At 50.3% G+C, this 26,121-nt stretch overlaps 3 protein-coding genes across 6 annotated transcripts; 2 read left to right on the top strand and 1 right to left on the bottom strand.

Annotated features, from left to right (window-relative positions):
* Positions 1–8: 8 nt before the first annotated feature.
* POLDIP2 (DNA polymerase delta interacting protein 2) lies at positions 9–8,428 on the top strand. Of its 3 annotated transcripts, XM_003416853.4 has the most exons (11): positions 10–215; positions 1,573–1,654; positions 2,762–2,859; positions 3,549–3,645; positions 3,804–3,879; positions 4,118–4,225; positions 4,699–4,835; positions 5,668–5,694; positions 5,885–6,010; positions 6,560–6,639; positions 7,222–8,428. In XM_003416853.4, the coding sequence occupies exons 1-11, from the start codon at positions 55–57 to the stop codon at positions 7,334–7,336; spliced, it is 1,107 nt and encodes a 368-aa protein (XP_003416901.1). In that variant the 5' UTR covers positions 10–54; the 3' UTR covers positions 7,337–8,428. The 3 variants fall into 3 exon arrangements, with proteins under 3 accessions (XP_064127533.1, XP_064127534.1, XP_003416901.1); XM_064271463.1 differs by lacking the exon at positions 5,885–6,010 and having other exon boundaries at positions 9–215; XM_064271464.1 differs by lacking the exons at positions 5,668–5,694; positions 5,885–6,010 and having other exon boundaries at positions 9–215.
* On the bottom strand, positions 8,428–19,228 carry TNFAIP1 (TNF alpha induced protein 1). Its single transcript, XM_003416848.4, has 7 exons — positions 19,099–19,228; positions 15,324–15,642; positions 14,527–14,696; positions 14,033–14,122; positions 13,904–13,956; positions 12,920–13,115; positions 8,428–11,039 (listed from the first exon to the last, which is right to left on the bottom strand). Exons 2-7 carry the CDS (start codon positions 15,526–15,528, stop codon positions 10,803–10,805), a joined length of 951 nt encoding a protein of 316 aa, XP_003416896.1. The 5' UTR covers positions 15,529–15,642; positions 19,099–19,228; the 3' UTR covers positions 8,428–10,802.
* Positions 19,229–19,495: 267 nt separating this feature from the next.
* IFT20 (intraflagellar transport 20) lies at positions 19,496–26,077 on the top strand. 2 transcript variants are annotated; one of them, XM_064271465.1, is made up of 5 exons: positions 19,496–19,604; positions 23,106–23,234; positions 24,382–24,467; positions 25,020–25,123; positions 25,795–26,077. In XM_064271465.1, the coding sequence occupies exons 2-5, from the start codon at positions 23,108–23,110 to the stop codon at positions 25,907–25,909; spliced, it is 432 nt and encodes a 143-aa protein (XP_064127535.1). In that variant the 5' UTR covers positions 19,496–19,604; positions 23,106–23,107; the 3' UTR covers positions 25,910–26,077. The 2 variants fall into 2 exon arrangements, with proteins under 2 accessions (XP_064127535.1, XP_010594742.1); XM_010596440.3 differs by lacking the exon at positions 25,795–26,077 and adding an exon at positions 25,641–25,790.
* Positions 26,078–26,121: the final 44 nt, after the last annotated feature.

Genomic DNA, 26,121 nt, shown 5'->3' with positions numbered 1-26,121 from the left:
CCGGCCGCGGGTCGGGTCCTGTGTCAGCAAGCCTTGCGGGCGCTCGGGAGGGACATGGCGGGCTGTGCGGCCCGGCGGGCCCTGGTCGCTGGCAGTCGCTGGTGGTCCCGGTCATTGACCAGGGCACAGGGGCCGAGGCCGCTCTGTGCAGCGGGTGGAGCTGGGGCCTTTCCGCCAGCGGCAACCACGACGACACGGAGGCACCTCTCGTCCCGGTGAGGGACGGAGCGAAGGGGCAAGGGGACCTGGCCTGGAGCCCAGGGAGCGGTGTTCCCGGCCCATGAGGAGGCCAGGAGACCGGGCATGTACCAGTCCGGCTGAGTTCTGCCCGGGAGAGGGTCCCGAGCAGGGCGCCAACCTGCGTCGCCTGGGACATGTGCCAGGAGCAAAGAAGGGAGCGTGACTGACCCAGAGCCCTGGGTTGTGCAGGAGCTGGAGAGATTGTGTGGTGACTGGCTCAGAGGGAGAACAAGTAACTCTCCCAGAGACAATTCTACCTCACCAGCTGGGAGGGCGTCCCCGAGCACTACTGTTAGTGGCCAGCCTTTTAATTCAGGCTTTTGACGTGTACTCCCAGCCCCCCCCGCCCCGCACCCCATGGGTCGAGGCCTCAGAAGGATGCTGGAGATGAGAAACAGTATCTTGGGTCTGGGCCCTGCGTGGGTTCTAAGTTTCCTTGAGACACTGGGGAGACAGATTCTATGTGACTTGGGGAAGGGGATTTGAGCCCTTGGGGATGGTGTCTCTGAAGATGGGGCAAGTTGGTCAGATTGGGGCTGGAGGACCAAGAGGAAGCATAAAGTTCACATCTCCAAAATAGTAAGAGTCATAGTGCTTTCAGGGTCCCCTAGAAGAGCAGCCCTGTCCAGAGACCTGAACTTTCAGTGGCTGAGATTAGAAACATATTGGGGAGGGATGGTAACTATTTGCAGCTTAAGACCCCTGTGAAAATTCATGTAAATCTGAAGAAAAATTGCCTTGAGAGGCTACTAGGATGTACACTAGGAAATGCAGAGATGGTTACGCCCTCAAGGGCAGGGTGAGGACTACAGTTTAGAGGGGGAGAAGGACATGGAATTACAACACAGAACCAATATTTATTGAGAACCTCTTATACACTAGACTCACGGGAGTCCAGGCTAATCAGACACAGGCATTGTGCCCAGGGAACTTACGAGTCTTTAATGGCCATATGGCATGCACACAAGTAACTAAAATGCAAGGTGGAACGGCTAGGAGAGTGGGTCAGAAAGAAATGGAGGTGAAGGGTACATATAAGCAGGCATGATAGGAGGAATGCTGAGAGTGGAGAAGTGACCTGGGAGCAGTTCCAACACTGAGAGCTTGAAGGTCTGATCACGGAGGGGCCTGTGGCTGGACCTCTAAGGAGGAAAGGCAGAAGCTCTGTGGTGTGGTTTGGCAGGACCCTTCCCTGCTTTAGCCGGCTCCACGGGCCTGACCCTTCTCTGCTCTCATTGCTTTCACCCTGCAGTATTCTAGTAGCTTTATTGATGGATAAATGCCATTACCATCTCAGCTTTTCAGTTGCTTGTTCTTTTTCTTCCTAATCAGGAACCGACCAGAGGGCAAAGTTTTGGAAACAGTCGGTGTGTTTGAGGTGCCAAAACAGAACGGAAAATATGAGACTGGGCAGGTGAGTGCTAGGCTGGGCCATCTTTCATTTTCACGGTATGCCCTGCTTCCAAAGGGAGTCGGATTTGGTCACAGGCCTGAATGTTATTGTTTTCTACCTTGGTATTTAGTGCCATATCAGAACCACTAACCTTTCAAGATGGGTTTTTGTCTTCTTGAATTTGGCGCATCAGTGGATTCTCTTTCCCAGTTAGTTATGTCCATGGATGGTCTGGACTATAGTGAGGAGAGGACTCAGTTGATGGCAGAGTCCTCTCATGTAATGGATGATGGGAAGCCAGTGGAGGGAGTTTCCAGAAAACCAAAGCTTTGATGTTTGGTCCTAGCTGAGCTGGTTGTAGTGTGTTGAGCTCTGGGTCTGAGGAATTTTTTTCTGTGTCAGCTTTGTGGTGATTGGCTGAGACAGATTCAGGCCCCTTGTGGATAAGGAAGGAGCCTTGGTGACGCAGTGGTTAAGTGCTTGGTTGCTAATCGAAAAGTTGGCAGTTTGAAACCACCAGCCATTCCACAGGAAAAGCATGTGGCAGTCTGCTTCTGTAAAAATTTATAGCTTTGGAAATTCTGTGGGGCAGTTCTGCTCTGTCCTATAAGGTTGCTATGAGTTGGAATTTGACTCAACGGCAGTGGGTTTGGTTTTTGGTTTGGTAGATAAAGAGGACTCATTTATTTAATTCTTTTTTTTTTTTTGTATGCCTCTAATGGACAAGGCATGGTTCATTGGGGTTAAATCAGAAAGCAAGATAGACATAGTTCCTGCCGTCATGGAGTTTATACTCTAGAAAGGAATAAAGATAGACAAATGGACAATGGCTCCACATTGTGCTAAGGGGAGGAGAGTCAGGTCAGGGAAGACTTCCTAGAGAGAGTGATGTCTAAGCTGTAATGTAAGGTAAAGGATAGGTAGAAGTCATCCAGGTGGAGCAGGATAAAAGTGTTCTAAGCAGAGAGTGAGGCCTGGAGGGAAGTTGTCTGGATTGATCACACAGTTCAAGACGGAGAGATTCAAGAGCTTAAGCTAGAGTTACCCCGACCTGTGCTGCCTGGTGGTCCAGGCTCTGGATGGATCTGACAAGACAGCAGATTCACCAAGGTCTCCCTTTTCTCCCAGCTTTTCCTTCATAGTGTTTTTGGCTACCGAGGTGTTGTCCTGTTTCCCTGGCAGGCCAGACTATATGACCGGGATGTGGCTTCTACAGCTTCAGAAAAGTAAGTTTCCCATCTTTGTGCCTCACAGTATCCTTAGGAGAAGGCCTGACTCATGGCCTGAAAGGATGGCAGGCATACGTAACTGGGGCCCAAGAGGTGAAGACAGCATTTTTCTGGGTCTTGGGACCAGCCCCAGAGTACTTTTCTGGCACTAATACCTATGGAGACAAAAGTGTTCACTGCCAGCAACAGTCTTAAGCCAGAGGGTCCCTTCGGGCCTCCCAAAGATGCTCTCCTAAGCTACTCTCAATTTTCTCTTAAGCACCCCAGAGAACATCTGGGGGACCAGTCTTCCTGATGTCAGTTAGAATCTTTTCCTTACTTTCATATTGCTAGAATACATTAAGAAAACAAAAACCGTCGAGCTCCATTAAATGATCACGGAAACCCCTGGGACGGGAGAAGAGTGGGGTACTCTGGGCACAGGGGACTGAGGCAGCAATTTGGTTTTCTCAACATGGCCCCCCTCTTCCTGGAGGCATCTAGAGAGCAGGACAAATGATGACTGTGCCATGCGTCCTCCGTGCTCCATTGTTTGCTCCTGATGGAGCGGCTGTGCTGGGGTATTGCTGAGCAGGTGCCTGGGTGGTGCTAAAGCACCTCCAGAGGCAAAATTCTGCTTAGGTGAGAAGGTGGTAGGAGTGGCTTCTTTTTCTCTCAGGGTGATCTTGGGCTTCTTCCACCTACAGAGCAGAGAACCCTGCTGGCCATGGCTCCAAGGAGGTTAAAGGCAAAACTCACACTTACTATCAGGTGCTGATCGATGCCCGAGACTGTCCACATATAGTAAGTAAGCCGGATGGCTGGGCCTGCTGTTTCTTCCCAGGTGAAAGACCTGTACACTGATGGGGATGAAGGGAGGGACGAGGGGGCAGACAGAGCCCAGATCAGCCCCCAGGGCTGGACAGTGGCCAAGAAAGCCCCTGACTCACTTCTTGCCTTAGTCTCAGAGGTCCCAGACAGAAGCTGTGACCTTCCTGGCTAACCATGATGACAGCCGGGCCCTCTATGCCATCCCAGGTGAGTGGTGGGCTTCTGGGTGGTATCTGTCGATGAGGGATCTGGTGGGTCTTAGGGAGAGGACTCTGATGCCTTTCTGATACCCTTTCATCTGCTGGGAGGGATTATAGATGCTGGGAGGAATCTTGCCAGGATCGTCTTATGCTGGGACAAGACCAGGAATTGTTTGTTTCTTCTCAGCCCCGTCCCTCTGCTCTGCTGTGTGAGTTTCACTGGTCTCTTTGCTTCTCTGTGCCAGGCCTTGACTATGTCAGCCATGAAGACATCCTGCCCTACACCTCCACTGATCAGGTTCCCATCCAACACGAGCTCTTTGAAAGATTTCTTCTGTATGATCAGACAAAAGGTAATCTCTTTCAAGAAGAGGATGTGGAATGGGAGGGGGCGTTCTTCAGAGAGACCCTCATAGACATAATTTCAGGCCTATTTCCACAACCATATTCAAGGCTTCCATTGGACTTGTCAGGTAGACAGCTGTTAGCTCCTCCTTCTGGTATGGAAACCGAGGTTCAGGGATGAGAAGAAGTGACCCACGCTTGCTAGATAGTGGCAGAGTGAGGTCTAAAAACCAGGGCTTCTAACTCCTGGTCCATTTCCCTTCCCATGAAATCATACTACCTTCTCAGGGCTTATTCTTGGTGGGCTGCTCTGTGCGTCCTTCCGGCGTGTGCTTTTGTTTCATGTCTGGGTGTCCCGTTGGCCTGGGCTGCCTGTGGGAAGGGTTTTCTAGGAGGGGCAGTTGGAGAGTGTCCCACATGAAGAGCCTGGGTACAACGGTCTGGACTCTGGCCTGGACTGACCAGTCGTCTCTTGCCCTAGCACCCCCTTTTGTGGCTCGGGAGACATTACGGGCCTGGCAGGAGAAGAACCACCCCTGGCTGGAGCTCTCCGATGTCCACCGGGAAACAACCGAGAACATCCGTGTCACTGTCATCCCCTTCTACATGGGCATGAGGGTATGTGTCCAGTCTGGCCCCTTCCCTCTGGGCTAGGCCTCCAGATTCTGAGTGGTGTCCCCAGTGTGACTGCTGGGTGGGTTCTAACTTTAAACCATGTCCCTGTGGTTCTGCTCCTAAGTGCTGCATGTGTTGGGCAGTCTCTTGGTAATGGGTGACACCAAGACCCAGAGGAGGGAAACTCATAGGTACCAATGCCTCTCACTGCTCCCAGAAATGACTCCTCGGGCTGACTCTTTCCTTCTTTCATTCTGGTTCCAAGGGAACCATGTTTATGAAGAATATACACATACTCCTTTAAAGCAATGTAGGCTGGTCTTCACGTTTTTTATATTAGTCAGACATTTATTGAGCTGTTTCTTGCCTGGCTGTAAGCTAGGTCCTGGGGATACAAATATAAATGAAACACTGTTCCTGGCTTCCTGGAGCTCATGGTAGTGGAGGAGACCAAAATACCACAAACAGAGTATTGCAGTAAAGGAGGGCTGTGTGGGGCAGAGGCAGTGGCCAGCAGCCTGGGCCAGGCATGCTGGGGGTGGGGCTGGAAGGAGGGTGGTGAGAGAGATAAGAGCCCTGTAGGAGATGTCAGATGGCATCCAGCTCTGTTGGTAAACTTGACAGGATGAGGAGGAAGGAGCCCAGGGATGGGCCCAGGGGAGGCTGCCTCCTGTGGGCTTGTGAACCTAGTTCAGTCGTCACCATCATCCCACAGATACGTGCAGCTTTGCTGTCTCTGCAACCTTCCTGGGATGACTCTCCACTGGAGAGGTGTTGACTGGAACAGACTTGGTCCTACTCTCTGGGACTTAAGTTCTTTGTGTTTTTCCCCTAGGAAGCTCAGAATTCCCACGTCTACTGGGTGAGTGTCTCCCCCAGGGTGGAGGAGGGGATGCCAGGAGTTGTACCTGGGGGTGTCAGGTTGGAAGGTGTGGCCGGAGGAGCCCAGCAATGCTGGCGTCTTTGTTGCCTTTTGCTGTCTGCGGAATTCTGGGTGGGCTAGCCCAAAGTCTAGTTCTTTCTCGACGTGAACTCTTCCCCATCCCCCACAGTGGCGCTACTGCATCCGCTTGGAGAACCTTGACAGTGACGTGGTACAGCTCCGGGAGCGGCACTGGAGGATATTCAGTCTGTCTGGCACCTTGGAGACAGTGCGAGGCCGAGGGGTGGTGGGAAGGGTGAGCACCACCAGGCCAGTAATGTCCAGGCTCTGGTCCTGCTGAGCAGGGGTCTGGAGTTAGATGGTGTGGGTACATGATTTTGGCTGTTACTTCCCAGCTGCATAATTTAGGGCAAGTTATTTAACCAAAGACTTAATTTTTTATTGCTAAAGTAGGTATCATACCTATTACCTGGTGATTGGGAGGAGAATTAAAGTAGCAAAGGTTTGCAGAGCACCTGGCATGGTATCTGGCACTCAGGCACTTGACAGTGTCCCCTCTCCTTGATGGGCACTGAAAGGGGTATAGTAAGTGGAGGTCCTGTAGCACCTTTGCCTGGTGCTTCAGACATTTAGTCTGAGATGATCTTTCCCAGAATCAGAATAAAAGGTCCATGGTCACTGGGCCATGCTGTGGGAGGAGGTACTGAGAGGCAGTCACTATGGGAGTGCCCTAGAGTGCCAGGCTGACATGGTGGTGTGGAACTGGCACTCACCGTATGGCCCCCGGGGTGCAGGAAATGTTTCCCTGGGGCCTGGCCTGACTGTTTTCCCTGAACCCATGCAGGAACCAGTGTTATCCAAGGAGCAGCCTGCGTTCCAGTACAGCAGCCATGTCTCCCTGCAAGCTTCCAGTGGGCACATGTGGTAAGTGAACGTGCTGGGCAGGGCAGCTCAACTCTACAGACACAAGCTGCAGGTCAGAGAAGAGGGAGAGGGCCACCCGTTTCTCTTCACAGCTTGGGGTTAACTCTGGGCCAAGTTAAGCCCTGAGGTGGGGCCTTTCTTGCTGTTCACTGTTGTCTGGGACTTGTCTAGTTTTTCATGACTGCCTGCCTGTTTTCCGGTTTTCTGTGATTTGTGGATCAACAGCTTAGGCCAAAGAAACCTAATGGTCTGTTGCTGCACTGGGTTGCCCATGTAGTTGGGTTTTTCTCCTGGAGTTTCACTACTTAGCCTGGAAGTTCAGTCAGGTCGCTTACGCGCTGTGCCTCTAATGGCCAGACCAGGATAGCAGTGTTTCTTCTTTTTGTGTAGGGCTGGGAGGGGCTGTTAAGCTCTTACTTCCCTTGGGTCTCTGGACCAGTGTCATCCTGTCATGAGCTTGGCAGAAGTGAGTCAGGTGTGCCTCATCTGGCCTGTGGTTCAGGCTGAGGCCATGTAGCTATCTAGATGGCCAGGAGTACCTCAGCCCGACTCCTGCTAAACCAGCTTCTCTCTGACCTGCAGGGGCACCTTCCGCTTTGAGAGACCTGATGGCTCCCACTTTGATGTCCGGATCCCTCCCTTCTCCCTGGAAAGCAATAAAGATGAGAAGACCCCACCGTCAGGCCTTCACTGGTAGGCCAGCTGAGGCCCCGGATGCCCAGGCTTGGGCCTGCCGCAGGAGAGCGTTAATCCCACAGTCGCTGCAGCACTCGTCTCCCCATCGCGGGCCACAGCAGGTCTCTCCACTGTTGGCGTCATTTGATTGTGTTTTCTGAGGAGGTAACTGTTTTCTCCGGAACATCCACGTGGGACTCCTCCAAGGCTGGCCCCCCATAAGCTCCGCCTACACTGTGTTCTAGTCAACCTTTCCATGAGGACCTTGGTGTGTTCAGCTGCCGCAGGCCTGGGGGAGCTTCCTGGCCTGTCACACAAGTTATTTGAAAGTAAGGTTTGGTCAATAAACTAGTGCACGCCTGGCCACACCCTTGCCATTTCTGTTCCCAGGGTCTCAGGCTCCCCTTCTGACCTTTACGTCTTACCCTTCCAGGCAGCTGCCCCCTCCAGAGGCTGGGGGCTGGCTGGATAGCTTCCACGGTCACCATGTCTCACCCAGTGGGGTGGGGGCTGGACTGGACTCGTCTTCGTTACCCCTTGCAAAATACACAGGCAGGTGCCAGCATTAGGTCAGAGGAGTGGCCTGGCTTTTAGCACCACTGACATCTCTGGCATCTCCAGGCCTGGAGAGGAGTGAGGCCAGCTGGGTCTCCAGGAGCAACGGGTTTTCTAGCTGTGAGCCTGGCAGTCTGTTAAGCACCCCAACCACAAAGGCATACCTGAGGAACAGCTTTGGGTATGAATGGTAACTAAGCTCTCTCAGATCTCCAAGGGTCGGGTGTGAATTGTGCTGCATTTTGCCCTGATTGTATCTTACAAAGTTCTGGGAGAGGGCAGGGAGGTGTAGAGGAGGATTGAGGGGATCCTGCCTCCTGACCCGTGTGCTGACTGTGTAACAGAGGTAGTTCTATTCTTGAATTAATATTAAGCCTCAGCTCCACACCTTGTTAGTGTTGCCCTTAATCTTGCACCAGGGGGAGCCTGGGTTTCAGGGCAACTGAGTACAGCTGGTCTTGTGAGAACACAAGGTCAGGTGGTGAAGGGAAGTACAGGAATGACGCCTACAGCAGTGAGCTGGTCAAGCCATACCGGAGTAAACACGGCTCTGTGCCATTGCAGTGTAACACAGTTTTATTAGAAATTAGTGTTTCCTTCCATGATATGCCGAGCCACAAAGTAGTTCCGTTACATGATTCAAGGAAAGATTCTCTCTTGCCAGGATCTGTGCCATCCTCTGGCAGACCTTGGTCAGATACCAAATTCAACAAAGCCCAAAGCTGGTAAGTGTTGATAGCAGGCTTCTGGTTTTCTCAGCAGCAACTGACAGAAAGGTTTGACCTTCCACCACACTTTTTATTTACTCTCTCCTGGGCCGTCTGGAGTTGAAAAATCCACTTATGAGCTGCTTTCTGAATGGGGCTGGGAAACCTTTAAAGAAAACTCCCCAAACCTTTGAGTCACAAAGTCTGATTAAAGAAGCTAAGATCACTTCAGTGAATTCAATGTCAATGTTTTTCTTAAGACCAAGGAGATAGTTTCAGTCAGAGAAAGTAAGTGCCCAGAGTACCAGACTATCACCACTGAGGAACTGAATGTCCAAGCAGTAAGCATAGGCTACAGGGATGGACAGGTCAAAGGACAAACTTTCAAATACCTCAGTGGGAAGCTGAGAATGAGTATTAAAGGACTTCGAGAGGTCAGCTGAGGAAATAAGGCAGTGGCCTCAGGCTGAAACATTCCAGTCTCTGTGGGATAGCCACAAAGCTAAAGCCTGAATTTGTCAAACGGATTTGTCTTCGTCTGTTACCCCAGTGAGGGCCAGTACTGATCACCAAAGTGCCTGACCGGAGTCTCAGAACTGTTTATACATTCAAGATGTGACTAAAATGTAAAACGCCTGATTCAAAAGACATTTCCCTCCCCATCTCGTATTTCAGGTTGAGTGTCCACTAACCTTGGGCCTAGCATTTGCCCATAGGCTCTGTGGTGTCAGCCATGAGCAGCTGCTTAGCTACAGCAAACACAGTCAAGAGGGATAAGCTTGATAACCTATGTCCCTCCCCAAGCAGAGGTGTGCTGCTTTGTTAGGCTGGCAGAACTGCTCCCTCCCCACTGGCATTCCTTTGGAAAAGAATTCCGATAAGCTGCCTTCCAAGGGCTAAGCCAAACAAAGAAAGGGAATGAAAACGAAAGCCCCAAAGAACTCACTCTTGCTTAAAGCTGGTGCCTGGCGCCTCCGACAAGAAAGGCATGAAGGCCTTCAAGGGGCTAGGGCTGCTCAGGTCATCCTGTTTGGAGACTCACCACTTAGCAGAATGACCATCCCCAGCCAGGACACAAAACCAACAGCTGACTGCATGGGCCGGGGGAAGTATGGCTTAGCATGTGCCCCCTCTATGCAGGGGCTGCCCTCAGCTGATGGGCACGCAAGCCCAGCACCATGCCACTATGCGGTGCCCATGGCCCCACAGCCTTCCTGCTCCATCTCATGCTCTCGACAAAGCAGCTCCTGGCCCCTATACTCTTTGGCTTTACAATCAGTGAGGACAGTGTGCCTTGGGGCCAACTGCACCCAAGGACAAAAAGATCAAATAAGAGCAGTCATGTTAGACTATAAGAGCCAGTTGTGTGACTCTTAAAATGTCTGGTTAAAATGTCTCTTCACAGGGATGCTACTAGGACCACAGGCCCCAACTTACAATCCTTCCATGGGGCTCTGTAGGCTGGCTGCTTGGTCAGCCTGGCAAAGCCAGAACTGGTGAGTTTTTATTGCTTCCTGTTTATCCCCTCCTTCAGACTGGCTTTGCACGGTAAACGGAACTAGGGTCAGAAAAAATAGGACATGTGTCAGAGCAAATACAAATCTCCTGGATAAAAGTACAAAGTGCTTTACAGAAACAGATCCCAAGGCATCGAAAAAGGCCAAGAGCTCTACCTTACCCAAGGTCTTGGCATCGTGGAGGGGTGGCAGAAATGCCCAGTCCCTTCATTACTAGACTTGTATTCATTCATTCCCTAAATTATTTTTTAAAATCAAACACCTAGCTTGTGCTTAAATACCTTAGAAGAAAAAGGAGCCCCACCCTCTGTAAGAAACTGGGCCTCCACAGCACCAGAAGCTGCCTTTCCTGCAGAATGAACTGTTTCCCTCGGACCTCAGCTGAGACCTAGTGGGTGGCCCTTCAGTACGGGAAAGGCTGCTCAGCAGAGGCCTAGCAGGAGGTGGCTAAGTCGGTCCCATCACCCATGGGACAGAAGCTCTCCCTGTCAGGCAGGGGACAGGACTCAGTCCTCTGTGCTCAGGGAAGCAGGGCAAAGAAATGTGGTCTCTCCTTTGCCCAGGCCCTCTGACTTCCCAGGCAGGGCCTGTCATGCCTCTGGGTGCTGGAGCAGAGACCCAGCTGGCGGCAGCACAGGGTGGCCAATGGGGCGGGATTCCATAGGAGGGGAAACAGGCCCTCCTGCGCCCTGACCCCCCAAGGGTCAAGTCAGTCCCGATGGGCAGACTGGTGGCCCAGCTGCCGGTCATCATAAGTGCTATAGCGCTTGACATGGATGCGGCGGACACGGTCCCGCAGTTCAAAGGTCTCCTCGTCTTCACTGGGGGAAGTCTGGCTGTGGTTGCGGCTTGTGGCCTCCAATAAGGAGTTGTCAGGGACTCGGGGGGTCTCATAGAGTAGGACATTGAGTGTTTCCTCGTAGATTCGGGCTTCTGGGAATTCCACCTAGGGTGAAGGGACAAGAGGACTGCGTGAGTTTCATCCCTGAGAGGGTGCAGCATGTCAGAGCTCTCAACCCTGTGCTGGCTCCAGAGGTGTCCTTAAGTGTCACCAGACAGATGCCTTTCTGCCTCATGAGGGCAGGCAAGTCTCCTCTTACGGAGGTGTGAGATATACTCTATGGATGTAAGGATTCAAAATACTAACACCCTCCCCACCCTACCCCAACCCGGGACCAGTGGACTAGTGTGCATAGAGGTTAGGGACCTGTGAGCTTTGTGGTCGGGCCTAGGTACAATATAGCTCCCACCACTTACTGGCCGTGGACCTTGGACATAACCATTCTGTGGTTCAGTTTTCACACATTTAAAATGCTGATTACTATCTACCTCATGGAGTTGTGAACATACATGAAAAATAGACTGCTTAGCAGAGAGCCTGACACAGTAAATAAATTTAAAAAAACATACAATTAAATAAAAAGCAGCTGCTCTCATGAGCAGTTTTATTGCTTGACTGATCCAGTGTGCCCAGGCCCCCATGATCAGCCTGGAAAGAAGAAAAGGGCTGGCAATGAAGAGACCTGAATTTTCGCCTAACTTGCTGTCATCTGCGGCTTCTGTGTCCTTAGGTGTCAGATGAGGAGAATGGTTCTAACCCTGCCTATCTCACAGGTGTGGTGTGAGGGGTCAAAAAAGTTCATGAAAGAAAAAACACTTTGAAAGGTGACAGGCACTGCTGCTACTTCCACAGCCTCCAGCTCCCAGAGACCTGTCCCAGAACCCTGGCTCCCGACATCCTGCACACGGGGCCACCCGTGCCAATTGCTCCCCTTTCCTTCTCCTCCCCAAATTGAAAAACACAGTAAGCAAGGTCATCTCCTCTAAGCTGTCCTTTCCTGTCAGCAGACCACTGAGCTGAAGGCAGTTAGCTACTCTGGGGCCGAGGCGGGCTACAAGAACTTGGCCACAGTGAGGCCTTCACACCCATGCAGCTCTTCCCCAGATGAACTGCCATCCCACCCAGCCAATGTGCTGACACCTTAACATACACTCAGGGAGGAAGCAGCTCTCTGGGGAGGACACCTTCTGCTTGCGGCCTGAGAGAAAGGGGTTAACAGATCATATTACCATCACCTGTTAAATACCGCATACCTGCCTGGCACTGTGCTGTTACTGCAGAGGCTGTCAACTCAAGGGCAGTGGGTTTGGTTTGGGTTTTTTTTGTCAACTGGCCAGGAACATCCAAGAACTGGGTGCCACGCAGGAGATCTGAACAGCATTCTAACTCAAAAACCCAAGCTATTTCCGCTACACCACACTGCTTCTCCTAAGGATTACCTCATTTCATTTTCACAATAGCACTGTTACATTCATACTGTCATCCCTGTGTTTGCAAACAAGGAAACTGAGGCCCAGATGGTTTAAATGGCTTATCCAGAGTCAGAAAACTGGTAAATGGTGGAGCCAACTCCAAAGACCTGGTCCTTCCCACTGAGCCAACTCCAAAGACCTGGTCCTTCCTTCCCACAGACCCAACTTCAAAGACCTGGTCATTCCTTCCCACGGAGCCAACTCCAAAGACCTGGTCCTTCCTTCCCACTCAGCCAACTCCAAAGACCTGGTCCTTCCCACTGCACCCTGCTGTTCAGCAGCCCATGCCTCTCAGCTGACAAGCACACACATTCCCGCTCCATTCCCCAAATTCCTTGTTTTGGCTTTTGTCCTTACCTAGTGTCATCACAGGAAGTTTGGGAAAGAAAGATGACAACACACACACACTTTGCTCAGTGTGGTAAAAGGTTCAGTCAGGGCTGCACTGGCTGTGCCCCGTTCTCCCACAGCTGGTGTGTGTCTGCCCCACCGAGCAGAGAGGACCCGCCATACCTTGGTCTGCTTCTTCTCTGTGGCATAGACGATGGAGGTGCAGCACACCTCTGCCAGCTTCCGGCCCTGGCCGTAGAAGGACCAGCAGCAGATCTCGTCGCCGAGGACATCCTTGATGAAGAGCACACGGCCGTTGAAGCGTAGGGAGAGCTTGTCAAACAGCTCGATGTTTTTCAGCAGGTGGTCATCAGAGTTGCTGAAAAACCCATGAGGGCCACAAGCCTGGGAATGAGGTGCCAGCACAAGGGAGGGTGCTAGGGCAAGCTGCCCCCCGCCCCTTTCCCCTGTCATGCTGAAATGGTCAAAAGTCAGGATGCCAGAGGGACAGGAAGAGAAAGGGTCACTCACTGGCACCCTCTGGGTTTGGGGGCCTGAGGAAAAGAAGTTGAGTTGGTCTGAGTTAAAGCAGAGAGAACTGAAGGAGGGTGTCTCCCCTCATTAAGCCCAGCAGGAAGGTGGTATGCTGCTATTTCGGCAGGAGGCATTTCTTTGCTGTGGGGGTGACGCTGGCAATGTGCCTGCCCACAGGGAGTCACTGGGGGTGAGGGGATTTGGGACTCTGAGCCTGAGCCATGGGTGTACCTAGCAGTGGCCTGCTGAGAGGACACTGAGGGGCAGGAGGAAATCAGCCCTGCTGTGAAGCAGGAAGGCTGGCTTCCCAGCATCCCTCCTCTACCTCCTGAGATGATGCATGTGAAAACATCTGGCAGGCTGCCTGATGTGACGCATGTTAAAGGGAATTACACGTTGATCATCTATATCCCAACCGGGGCCCTGCACCACGTTCCAAGTGCCTCTGCCCTGAACCCCCTTCTGCTGCCCTCCCTGCCTAATGTGACCTAGTCCAAGACCCAGAGCACGCTAGCCATGCCCCAGGTGCAGGCAGCCTCCCTCAGTCGGCTGCTCAGTCTCCACTCTGGCTGTTCAGGCCTTTCTGCAGCCATTCCCCCTGCCCTCTCCCCCCAGGGGACCCCCCAACCCTACCTGGTGTAGGAATACTTGTTGTTGCTCCTGTTGTACAGCAGCTTCACCACGGGCTGTGAGGGAGGACAGAGTGAGGGCTGGATCAGGGCCCTGGCAGCCCCCGCCCATACTCCTGAGAAGTGGCGGTACCTTGGTGGAGGATTCAATGAGTCTCTCTTCCTCCTTCAGGGACGTGATGATGGGGATGTTGCACACGGGCTGGTAGGCGTCCTTCTTGTCCTGAGGGACACATGGAGCAAAGAGCACTTCTTTGGGATCTTCTGCTTGCCAGGCTTAGCCAGGTACCTATCAAAATCCCTCTGCTATGGCCACCCCATGCTTGGCGAGGAGGGTCAGACAGAGATCCTGAGCCGCTTGCAAGCAGACCTCATTTTTAGAAAACCCCAAATCCAGATATCTAGGCATATAAACTAGAAGCAGAGCCTATTCGCATGGCACGAGTCCTTCACCTTACAACTGACAGGCTGCCAGGTCCAGTGCCTGGGAAACACCTGGCTGCATTTAAATGTTTCCGACTCATCCACCGTACCTCCCACACAGCCTGCCAGGAACTGGACCCTTAAGTCCCTGAAGAAGGGCAGCAACTTCTGACCTCATCAACCCACTCCAGCTCTGCCCCGTACCTGCAGGGCACTCTGGCACATGTTCACCAGCCCCTGAATGAGGTAATACTTTGCTTCAGCCATCAGTTCCTTGATCTCTTGCCGATTTTGAGGCAGAGTGATGGTGTCATCTCGGAGGTAATTCAAAATGGTGCCAAAGTGCTTTCCACATCGATCTATGAGGATCCAGCCTAGGGATTCAGACCAGAGTTTAAGACCCAGAGAATTACTGTTTTCCTCCAGGTGTCTCAGAAACAAGCATGAGGCAAAAGGTCACTGGGTGGATCTGGTGGCAGGTGGCAAGAAAAGGAGTTACACGAACATAGGGCCCACGGCACAGTGGTGACAGAAGTGGGACCAGAACTTCCAGCTCTCAGGCCCATGGCTGCTCTTCACCCCTCCACCCTGCAACCAAGAACCGACACCTGCTGTGGGAGACACAGCCCTCCAGGCTCTGCTGAAGCCCCAGAGGTCCAAGCTCAGGAGCACTTAGGCCCACCTCTTGCAACACAGAAACCATCAGGCCCTGCTTTTCTCCTGCCCACTGCCTGGGCACTACTGCGATGGTTCTTAGGAGACTCCAGTTCTGTGTGACTATAAAACAAGTATGGATCTTCTCCCTGGAAAAATGCATAAATGCACAACATTCTATATACAATTTCAAAGGATTCTGAAGCTTGCAAAGGACTCCAGGTGAAGAAGTCCTATGGTAGGTGAGTTGAGACTCTAGATCTGCCAGGCTTAAGCCCCGCCCCGAAGTCACTTTTCAGGAACTCCTCCTTTTCTCTCCACCCGCTCAACAAGCCTTGATGCCTCACCTTCTTTGTCCGTCAGCACCTCCATGCGCCCACTGAACATGGCCTTGAGCATGGTGTCATGCCGAGTTAGTGCCCTCACGGTGGTGTAGTACAGGGAGCCACCTACATTGAGCTGGACGTACTTGTTGCCCAAGCTTCCACCCTTGAAGCTGCTTAGCTTGGGTTTGGCCCCTGAGGCTGGGCACAGACAGGTATCCCCCGACATCTCCCGCTGCAGGTAGATTACCACACGGCAGGAGGTAGGCTTGGAAGGCTCCACCGTGGTGGAAGGGGTCACGGGTGAGTGGCCAGTGGAGACCAGAGCCTCATACTCTCAGTGCTGTGGGCAAAAGATGTGAGAGAAGACAGGAGTCAGCAGAGTAGAGCCTGCAAACCAGAAGGGACAACAGTAGAAACAGTGACCAGTCCAAGTACTCCCTGGCAGAGGCCAACTTCCTGGGCAACAGTAAGAAAGACTTCCCTGATGTTCTTTACTGTCCCAGGAACCATGCTTGGAGCACAGTTTCTCAGAGCCTGGCTCTGGTCACCTCACCAAGCGAGAGTTGAGTCAGCCTCCAGGAGACTCAGCTCAGCTCTGGGCAGCAAGAAAGAAAAGCAAGTCCTTGGAACTGGTCAGAGAGGGTCTGAGGAACAGACTGACAGCAGAGATCCTCATCCTGTGGAATCTGCCAGTCGGACTTGCTGTTATTCTGAGTTCCCAGGATCTCCGACTTCCAGCCAAACCTACTGGGAATGCAGCCTGCCTAGGAGTTTTCCAGAAGCCAGAGGGACAGGATGCACTTCCTTCCTACCAGATTCCATAAGCAGAAGCAGCCAGCACCAGTGCTTAGTCTGAGTGCCACCTGGGGTCTGGTTCCAGGAAGGAAAGTGAAAGCAGCTTTAGGAGAGAAAGAAGGCAGTGAGGCAGGTGGGAGGGTGCTGGCACACTGCTCTTGGCAGAGGTACCCTGGCTCCTGCTGGGGGCTCCTGACCTTCCCATTTCTTGACACCAGTCTTATCCCAAGTTCATGAAATTATCACTGTTTTTCAGGGTAGATCAACTACAGGATGGCTGTTTTCTCTTTTTTTTTCCTGAGAGGGGGCCCAGCCCTATCTTTCCCTCTCTTCCCTCTCAACAAGAAAAGGGCCACAAAAGACCAGAAGATAAATCTAAAAACAATTACGTGACTTGGAAATTGAAACTCTAACAGGAGTTCATAGGAGGGAGGAGCAAGGAAAGAAAAGGAGAGCAAAGCCAGGTCACCCCTTATGATTTAGATAATATATATACATATATATATATATACATATTTTTTTTGCTTTCTAAAGAATCAATAAAATTCATTCGCCGGAGAAAAAATGGTAATATTTGTTGCATGTTTACTATATGCCAGGTATAATTCTAAGCATTTAATACATATTAAACCCTAAAACCAAACCTGTTGCCGTCGTGCAAGTCAAACTCATAGTGGCCCTATAGGACAGAGTAGAATCGCCCCATAGGGTTTCAAAGGCTATAATCTTTACGGAAGCAAACTGCCACATGTTTCTTCCACGGAGTGGCTGATAGGTTTGAACTGCTGACCTTTTGGTTAGCAGCTGAGTGCTTTAACCACTGTGCCACCAGGACTCCATTTAATTAACTTAGGAAAAAAAAACAACCACCACCACCAATAACAAATCCTACCTTTTGCAGTGGAGCCCTGGTGGCACAATGGTTAAGAGCTGGGCTGCTAAACAAAAGGTAGGCAATTCAAATCTACCAGCTGCTCCTTGGAAACCCTATGGGGCAGTTCTACTCTGTCCTTTAGTGTTGCTAAGAGTTGGAACTGACTTGACAGCAATGGGTTTGGTTTGGTATTTTTATGTTATGCAGCAGGGACAGAAAGATGAAGAGATTGTCATTTCCTTCAAGAAGTTGCAAGAAGCATCATAATGTCAGCAAGAATAAAATGAGAGCATTTATTGTGCCCCTACTATGAGCCAAGCCTATGAATACAGAAGAGAACAAACAAGTCATGTCCTCGCGGAGCTTACATGTTTGCATGTGTGTGTTTGTGTGTGTGTGTGTGTGTAACTGACAATAAACAAAAAACTAACAAATAAGCAGACAATTTTAGAAGGTGATAAATGCAAAAAAGATAATAAAACAGTGATAAGGGAAAAGCACTAATTTAAATAAGTGGCCAGGAAACTCTTTTTCGGGAAGGTGACATTTAAGCTGAGATCTGAAAGAGCATTCCAGACAGATAGAAGAATAAATGCAAAGCCTCTCAGCTAGAAACAAGTTGGACAAAAAGAAACAAGGTTAAAATGGCTGATGCACAGAAAAAAGAAGGAAGTTGGTTGAATGTAAGATCAGGAAAAGCAGGCATGAGAGTTTGGATTTTAACTGCAATGGGAATCCACAGGAGGGTTTGAAGCAGGGGAGTGAGATGATGTGGTTATGTTCTGAAAAGATCATTCTGGCTCCTGTGGAGAGAATGGATTGTAAGAATGTGAGAGAGGAAGTGGGAAGAGCAGAGGAAGCAGTAGTCTAGGTAAGAGATGATGATGGCTTGGACTACCACTGTAGTAACAGAGACAGAAAAAGAGGAATTACCTCATTTAATCCTCACAACATGCAGTTTACAGTTGCTCATCGTTCCTTGTAAATGCAAACCGGTAACAGTGCCCTGGTTTCAGTTTACTGTTTTGCTCTGCAAACAATGCTTAACACGATGCCATGCCTATTTTAAGTATTTAATATATGTTGGTTTGTTAAGACTTAAGCTGTCCCAGAAAGGATTTCTGTAGATCCCTGGGAAGAATGTGCAAGGACAGGCCAGAGCAGGTGCTGTATGAAGTACTGAATTCCTTTGTGGGTTGGTCCGGGAGGCTCTTCAATTGGCCTCAGCGATGGGACTTTGAGGAGCTGGGCCCTCACCCACAATCTGTCCAATCGGCAAGTAACAAATGGCAGGAGATCACCTTACTTCCCTAGCCCAACCCAAAGACATAAACCCACCCCTTAACAAGTTTTAATAAGTTCCCCTTGTATTGTCTGTTGTGTCTAGACCCAACGTTCCCAGGACCAAAGAAAGTACACATACATGTTCTGCCAAAAAAAGGAACACTAAAGCTAAACTAGTCAACAGAGAAAGACAAAAGTCTTTGTCCAGAGCTAACCTATTCCCTTCCCTACAAAAGCAACTGCTTTGGGCCCATGAATGACGTCAGTTCAGATGCCGCCCAAACCAATGGGTTCCAGGAATCCTGCGGCAGGTAACGCCCAGAAGGGAATTCCAGGGAGGTGAAGTTTCCTGCGACACCCTCAGTGCTCTTCCTTCCGGACTTTGTGTGTGGATTATTTGGGGGCGCCTTTTTTTTTTTTTTCGGGCTAGAGGCGTATCCGTGTCTCACTCAGTGAAGATTAAGGGATTCAAGCAGAAGAAAGGATAAACAGCCACCGCGAATACGGTGGGAGAAGGTGGGGTCCTGAGGAATAAGGAGCAAGAAATTCGTCACACGAGGGATGGTGAGGAAAGCCAATCTTGGCAGGAGACAACGGCTTTAGGAGAAATCCTAGGTGTGAATCTTAGCCTTTATTCAAAGGGTCCTGGTGAAATTTAGCGAGCCCCAACATCTATGGGAGCCACTGTGGAGTCTTCCCCAGCCCGTACTCCTTCTCACTACCGAGACCAATCCTGACGCCCATCCCCAGAGGAGGATTTGAGCTCTCCATCTCTCCTACGCCGTCCCTCCCCTCTGCCCCAATACCGAGCGGGCCCGTCTCTGCTCCAGCCCCTGCTCTCACCTTCCCCAGGGGCGCCGCTCCCTTCTCTCAGCTGGGTCTCTAGCAGGCTCCTGGACCGCGGCCGCCTGCCCGCCCGCAATCCCCGAGCGTGAGCTCACATCCTCCGCCCGCCGACTCCGCCCGGAGCCGCGGCCCAGCCCTGCAGTCGGGGAGCCCGAGACTACAAGGCCCGGCATGCCCAGCACGGTATCGCGGGGTAGAGGGCCGGCCCCTCCGAGTATTCTGCGGTGAGACCACAGCTACTTCCGGCAACCCGGCCAGCGCAGAGGCCTCTGGGTCTTGTAGGCAGTCATCCTTACCCTCAGGCCTCCGTTTCCCAGCAGGCTCTGTGGGGGTGGGCGGCTGTAAGTGTTTCCGGTGTCAGGTAGGGACGTCACGGGTAAACAGGCCCTGTAGCCGTGGCAGCGGCCGAGGCCGGCAGGTGGGCAGAGTACCGCTGACCCGAGAGCGAAAGTGCCGCAGACATCAGCCTGGACCGCAGCGCGCCACCGTTACGGGGCCTGCAGGTAGGCCATGACTGCGGGTCGAAGAATGCGTGCTCGGCTTCGTGCCCCCGAGGCTGGGGGCAGAGCCGGGCGGGCCCGGGGCGAGATGAACTTGACAGACCCGTGCCCGGAGGCTGTCCCGGGCCAAAAGTGAAGGGGGAATTCAGCCCGACTTTTTTTTCCTTTGGGAGTTGTGTTTACACCCGGCTTAGGCCAGGAGCTTCTTACGCGTTCATGCGCGCAGTGATTTTACGAGGAAACTGGTTCAGATAAGTTCCAAGAGTTTACGTAGTTAGCACAGAGCCAGCTCCATCGCCCAGGTCTTCCAAACTTTCTGCCCAGTGCGCCTTCCTTCACACCCCACGGATGGTGTTCACTGTTGTGCCTGGCATGGCTCTGGGAGGACGGGGGGGGGAGAGGGGTGAGGGGGGCACAGAGAGTGTCACGGCATCTATTTGGAGGGAAGTCAGCCCTCGCTATTTACCCTGTGTTCCCCAGATGCCCAGACATGGCGTGTGTGGTAGGAGTGAGGAGAGAATCTGGTAGTTGGCTGTGAACCTTCTCCCTACACTCCTTCTCTGGTCTTATCCATCTCATTAACTATCCCGTCCAGCCATTCCGTTGACTCAAGATAGAGACCTGGAAATCACGCCTCTTTCCTTCATTCACCTCCCAGCCACCACATTCAGTCAATCCATTGCCAAGTCCAATGGACTCAACTTACAAAATATCTCAAATCAGAACGCTTTTTGTCATTTCCAAGCCTTGGTTACTGTAATAGCCTACTACCTGTTCCCACAGTCATTCATGCCACAAACATTTACTGAGTGCCAATTATGTCAAGGCCCCATGTGCTCGGGCTACAGGTTTGAACAAGGTGGTGTAGCCAACCCCGCCCTCTTGTTCTCCCCGATCCATTCTTCATCCTGACCCAGAGTTATACAGTGAAACCTGTGAAAGCCGGAACTCGACGGGACTGCATTGTTGTTCTGGGTCTCTGCCTTTGAAAGGGTGTAGTCTTGCTACTTTTTTATCGCTTATTTTAGTGGAAAATATTTGAGTTTTCCTTCTCTAACAGGTTTCTGCCTTACATTGGTTCCAGCTTTTGCAGGTTTTACTGTATTTCTAAAATGCAAGTCTGATTATGCCACCTTGCTGAGAATCCCCTGGCTGCCCATTACCCTTAAGATAAAATCCAAGTTCATCACTGTGGCTTTCACAGCCCTCCATGATCCAACTCTAGCCTTGCTATCTAGCCTCATCCTGTCCACTCTCCCTCTTGCTCATGGTGTTTCAGTCACAGTGGCCTTTCAGTTCTTGGACTGCCTCAGGTTTCTTATAGCCTCAAAATCTTCATACACGCTGTTGTTTCTGCCTGGACTGCCTCCCTTTCCCCTTCACTTGATAAACTTTTGGACATCCTTAGGTCTCAGCTTAAGTTTCGCTTTTTCGGAGAGGCCTTATGCTGACACCCTTTCCCCATATGAATTATGTCCTCCTGCTACACCTTCACATAGCTCTGTGTGACTTTCCTCATATTGTTATTACGATTTGTGATTATTTGTTTATTGTCTGTCCAGAGGTCAGTAGCTAAAGGATTTTGTTCACTACTTGATCCCCAGAGCAAGGACTCGGTAGATATTTCTGAATGAATGCATAGTCCCTGGGGAAGAGGTGCAGTGTATCAGGACAACCAGGAAGACAAAATCTTTTTAAAAAGCCTGATTATAAGTAATCTTGGTATGATTAAATGTTTCAAAGGAAGATGCTACCTTACTCACTTCAGTGGATTCTAGTGAGGCCAAAGGCTCTGGGACAGAGTCATACACAAGCAGCCCATAGACATACATTAGTTGGCCCACACAGTGTTGTGTGGTTTTGTTTTTTTCCCCTTACTTTAGACACCAACACTTAAAAGTCAGATTTCATATAAAAATCCGTATTTCTGGTCCCTTGAAAATCGGAAGTGCTGGCAACAGTGGGGCTTTCTTTTCCAACCGTTGCTCCTCTTGTGGAGCCCCTGCCCCCGGCAGTCACCATCAGAATCACCCCTTCAGAACAGAACGTCTCTCAGGAAGCTAGAAGGGAACCCAGTGAGGCTGGGGGAGGTGGGAGCAGAGGGAAGGGTCTGTCGCAGGGGCAGGTGATGGCAGCCTTTGGAATACCTGGGTTTTTGGAATTGGCATAGCAGCCAGTGGAAACCCTGGCGGCATAGTGGGTAAGAGCTAGGGCTGCTAACAAAAGGGTCAGCAGTTCAAATCCATGAGGTGCTCCTTGGAAACTATGGGGCAGTTCTACTCTGTCCTATAGGGTTGCTAAGTCAGAATTGACTTGACGGCAACAGGTTTGGTTTATAGCAGGCAATGACTAGAATTAAGTAGTATTGCCTCCTTTTCTAGACAGGGCATGCACTGTTTCTGTTCGTTTTTTGCCTGTTTCTTAAGCCAGAACAAGGGTGAGTTTTACGTGTTTCTTCTCCCATGATTGACACATCCTTTAGCCAAAAATGTGAGGAGACCTGGGAAGACAGACACTATCTCTGTTGGTTCTCTGTTGCCTACAGAGAAAAAAAAAAATCCAAACTCCTTAGCTTAGCGTACAGTCTCATCCAGATTTGGCTCCAACCCAGCTTCTTTTCCATCCTCTTTCCCTTTATCCTCTGGGCAGGACAGGCCCTCTCGGTGACTTCAGACCTTTGTCCACTCTGCTTTCTCTGCTTGGGATGCCTTTCCCTGGCCGCCTCTGTGGTACACTCTTGCTGATTCTTCATTCCTTTTTGTGTTTCCTGCTAGCCAGGATGACCCACATTTGGGTTCTACTTCAGGCAAGTGTACAGTACCCTATAGTATAGATTATGGTTATATTCTTACTCCTGATCTCTTGTATTTTAACCCTAGTTTTTACTTCACACAGGTTTCTTTTACTTGATACGTGTATTTAAAAAGCCCTTTGAAGGCTTTTTGGGTACATAACTGGAGATAAATAAACATGCTCATTGCTCACCACTTAGTTCAAATGTTGCTCCCTCACCTCTGCGTTAGCTGCTGTCCTCCTTCTGCTCTGTGGTGTCCTCTCTGTAAAAGCACTTACCACAGTATAATGTTCCAGTTTACATGTCTGTCTTCCTCTAGCTAAGCTCTGTGCTTCTCCAGGGGGACCATATTGCATTCCTCTTTGTACCCCCAACACCTGGCAGTATAGTAGGCACTCAAGAAAATATGTGTTGAATGCAAGATGCCTGTGACCAGTAACTGGACTTTATTCTTTCCTGACCCTTGCTCCTATGACATAGCTCTCGTGACTACCACTGTCACCCCTTCAGAGCAGAACTTCTCTTCTCTAGGGGAGTTGGAAAAGAAACAGATGAGGCTCAGAGAGGTGGAGGCAGAAGGAACACAAGCCTTTGGAATATCTGGGCTTTTGGCATTGGTGTCCGGGAGCAAGAGCAGGGCTGGGCTGGAAGCAGGTTATTTCCTCTGGTGGCTGGGAAGTGAATGGGGATTGAGGCTGGTTTCTTTGCAGTTATGGCCAAGGACATCCTGGGTGAAGCTGGGCTGCACTTTGATGAGCTGAACAAGCTGCGGGTGTTGGACCCAGAGGTTACCCAGCAGACCATAGAGCTCAAGGAAGAGTGCAAGGACTTTGTGGACAGTGAGTGTCATTTGGGGGACATGGCCACTCAGCTTCGAGCTGTTCCATCCACTTCCTACTCCCACCCTGACCGCAGCTCTTGGTCCAGCTCCCTGGAGGTTGAGGTGGCCTCTGATACCCATGTGTCGTCACCCATCTACCTGCCTTCCTCTCCTGCTCTCACATAGTCCCACACAGAGCATTGATCAAAACAGACATTGGGGTGGTGAGTGGGGGGTGTGTCTTTAATTTTTTTGTTCTCAGAAACTTTACACTTAATGGGGGCTGAATAGAACTATGTGCTCATGATTTGATTTCTTGGAGAAACTGTTCTCAGTGTCAGGCTTTCCATTATTTGGAGTTAAAGGTGATAACTGAAATCTCTAGAAACAGCTTAACACTCAGTGAAGCCATCTTTTGGCCCGAGATCTCTAGGAAGCCGCCTGTCCCAGCATCCCAGCAAGTTCAGTGCCCATGAATACAAGCCAGGTTTAGCCAGAGTAAGGGGTTTCTGAGCTTTCTGGGGATTCTCTAGTCTGTGGAAAGAGCTTGACTAGTGAAAGGTAGCTTGGGTCCCATCTCCCGTCTTCTGTGACTGCTGTGCATGTTGTCCCACCTCTCTGGGCCTTCGTTTACTCCTCAGTAAAATGGGGTTCCACCACACCAAGGACACTGAAGAAAAGAGATTAGGTACTTATATGGATGGAGCTCCTTAGAAGCTTTGGTTACAGGTAGAAAGCCTCTACGCCACCGTTAACTGATATCTATAGTGTCTATGGTCAAGAGGCAGCACTCATGGCCTGAGCCAGTCCTCTTACTAACACAGCCTTTTGTGCTTCCTGTCACCTGTAGTGAAGCAGGATGGGGACCCATATGGAGGATAGGCCCACCAGGAGCCTGGAACCATCAGCCTGAGTTAATAGCAGCTGACTTGGTGGGGACTCAAGGTCCAAGTGTGCCCTAGTCCAGCTTCAGGGACCTGGCCTACCCTTTTCTAGCTTCAGACAGAGGGTGGGAGAATTTAGGCCAGCAGGCACTAAACTGTTTTGACACAAATTCGGAGAGGCAGTTAAGCCCTGCCCTTTCGCCTCCTCAAAGGGAACACGGAGGAGGAAGTGATGATGCTGAGAAAATAAGACATTTTATTTTTTTGTTCTTTCTCTAAAAGAAATCGGCCAGTTTCAGAAAATAGTTGGTGGTTTAATTGAGCTTGTTGACCAACTTGCAAAAGAAGCAGAAAATGAGAAAATGAAGGTAAGATCAACATGACTTCTGTTTACATCTTGGCTTGGGACCCTGGCTCTCAGTCTCTCATCCATCTGCCCTCTTGGTTTCGTTGGGAGAGAAAAATTTCTGACCCAATTAACTATTGAACTCTCATATGATAGGCTACTTTAATTACTTCATTTAATCTTCACATCAGTACTGCGATAGGTAGCTTTATCCTCATTTTATAAATGAAAAAATGAAGGCTTGCAGGACATAGATGACTTGGCAAAGGACACAAGGCTAAATGGCACAGCAAAAGGGCTGGTGAACACCAGCGTGTCAGACTCAGGAGATACTCCTAGACCCTGCCTCACAGAGCTGCAGTTCCTTCTCCTGGAATTTCAGTGAACTCATCAGGAACTTGGGGCTATTAGGTTAATCCTCCTTATTTACCCAAAAGCTCTGGGGCTTGACTCTCTTTTCCCCTCTGGGCACTGACATATCAACCCCAAAACAGCCCTTCTGCACGTTGAGGACTTAATGCTGTAGCCAGCTTTAAGGGTGCCATGACCTTCTTTGGCGATACTGTTTTTCTAGGCCATTGGTGCTCGGAACTTGCTCAAATCCATAGCCAAGCAGAGGGAAGCCCAGCAACAGCAACTTCAAGCACTAATAGCAGAAAAGAAAATGCAGCTAGAAAGGTAAGTCCTGATGTAATACAGGTTCTTCTTTGCTCAGATTCTACTTTTTCTTCTGGAATGGTCACCTTTCATCCTTATTCTTCATCATTGTTCTCTCAGGAAGTGTCTTACTTGTCCCAACCTAATATGAAGATTTTTAGAGTAAAATAAAATTACGTTGGATGGGGAGGAAACAGAAAATGTGTTAACATTAAACAAACCTCTAGTTGTTTGAGAACACGGAAGGAGGAGCTGTAGACTGAAAGTTCAGGCCGCGAGGGTCTGCAAGGCTGGCTGGTTCTCTGAGAGGAAGAGACCGTCCTCCCAGGGCTGGAGCTTCCTCACAGGCGCTCATGGGTAGGGCTTCGCCTCTTTTTTTTCTTCGCATTTTCTTTCTTCTTGCCCTCGCTAATCCTTCATTCTGGACTCACACCATTTCTTGGAATCATTTCGATCTCCTATACTCTTCTCTAGAAGAATTAAGTCCAAGGTTGATTTCATCCATTTTTTAGGGCTTCTTAACAATTTTGTTTTTCAGGTATCGGGTTGAATATGAAGCTTTGTGTAAAGTAGAAGCAGAACAAAATGAATTTATTGACCAATTTATTTTTCAGAAATGAACTGAAATTTTTCATTTTTATAGTAGCAGGAGGGCAAAAAAATAAACCAAGCAAACTTCTGTACCATTCCAGTGACTTGTTGACTAATGACCCAAGTATGCCATGTGAGACGGTGTGTAAGGAACGCATCTCTGAAGACGGTAACACAAATTTGGGGGAACTTGTTTCCAACAGCGTCAGGGCATAAATGCTGGCAAACACTGGCGCTGTGGCTGCCGGCCACCACGGAGACATAGGTTCTCACCTCTGCATTCTTAGTCTGAACTAAGCAATCTGTAAACCTGGATCCTTTTTTTGTAAATCCACAAAGCTTTGGAAGAAAAAACAATAAATTATTGTTTTCAAATGGCTTGATCTGTCTCTTCTCCTTGCAAGAGGACCCTAGACACTATCCCCTAG

Source organism: Loxodonta africana, chromosome 18, assembly GCF_030014295.1.
Source record: "Loxodonta africana isolate mLoxAfr1 chromosome 18, mLoxAfr1.hap2, whole genome shotgun sequence".
NCBI lineage: Eukaryota > Metazoa > Chordata > Mammalia > Proboscidea > Elephantidae > Loxodonta > Loxodonta africana.
The sequence above is the reverse complement of the archived record's forward strand: the minus strand, read 5'-3'. Positions and strand labels throughout refer to the sequence as shown.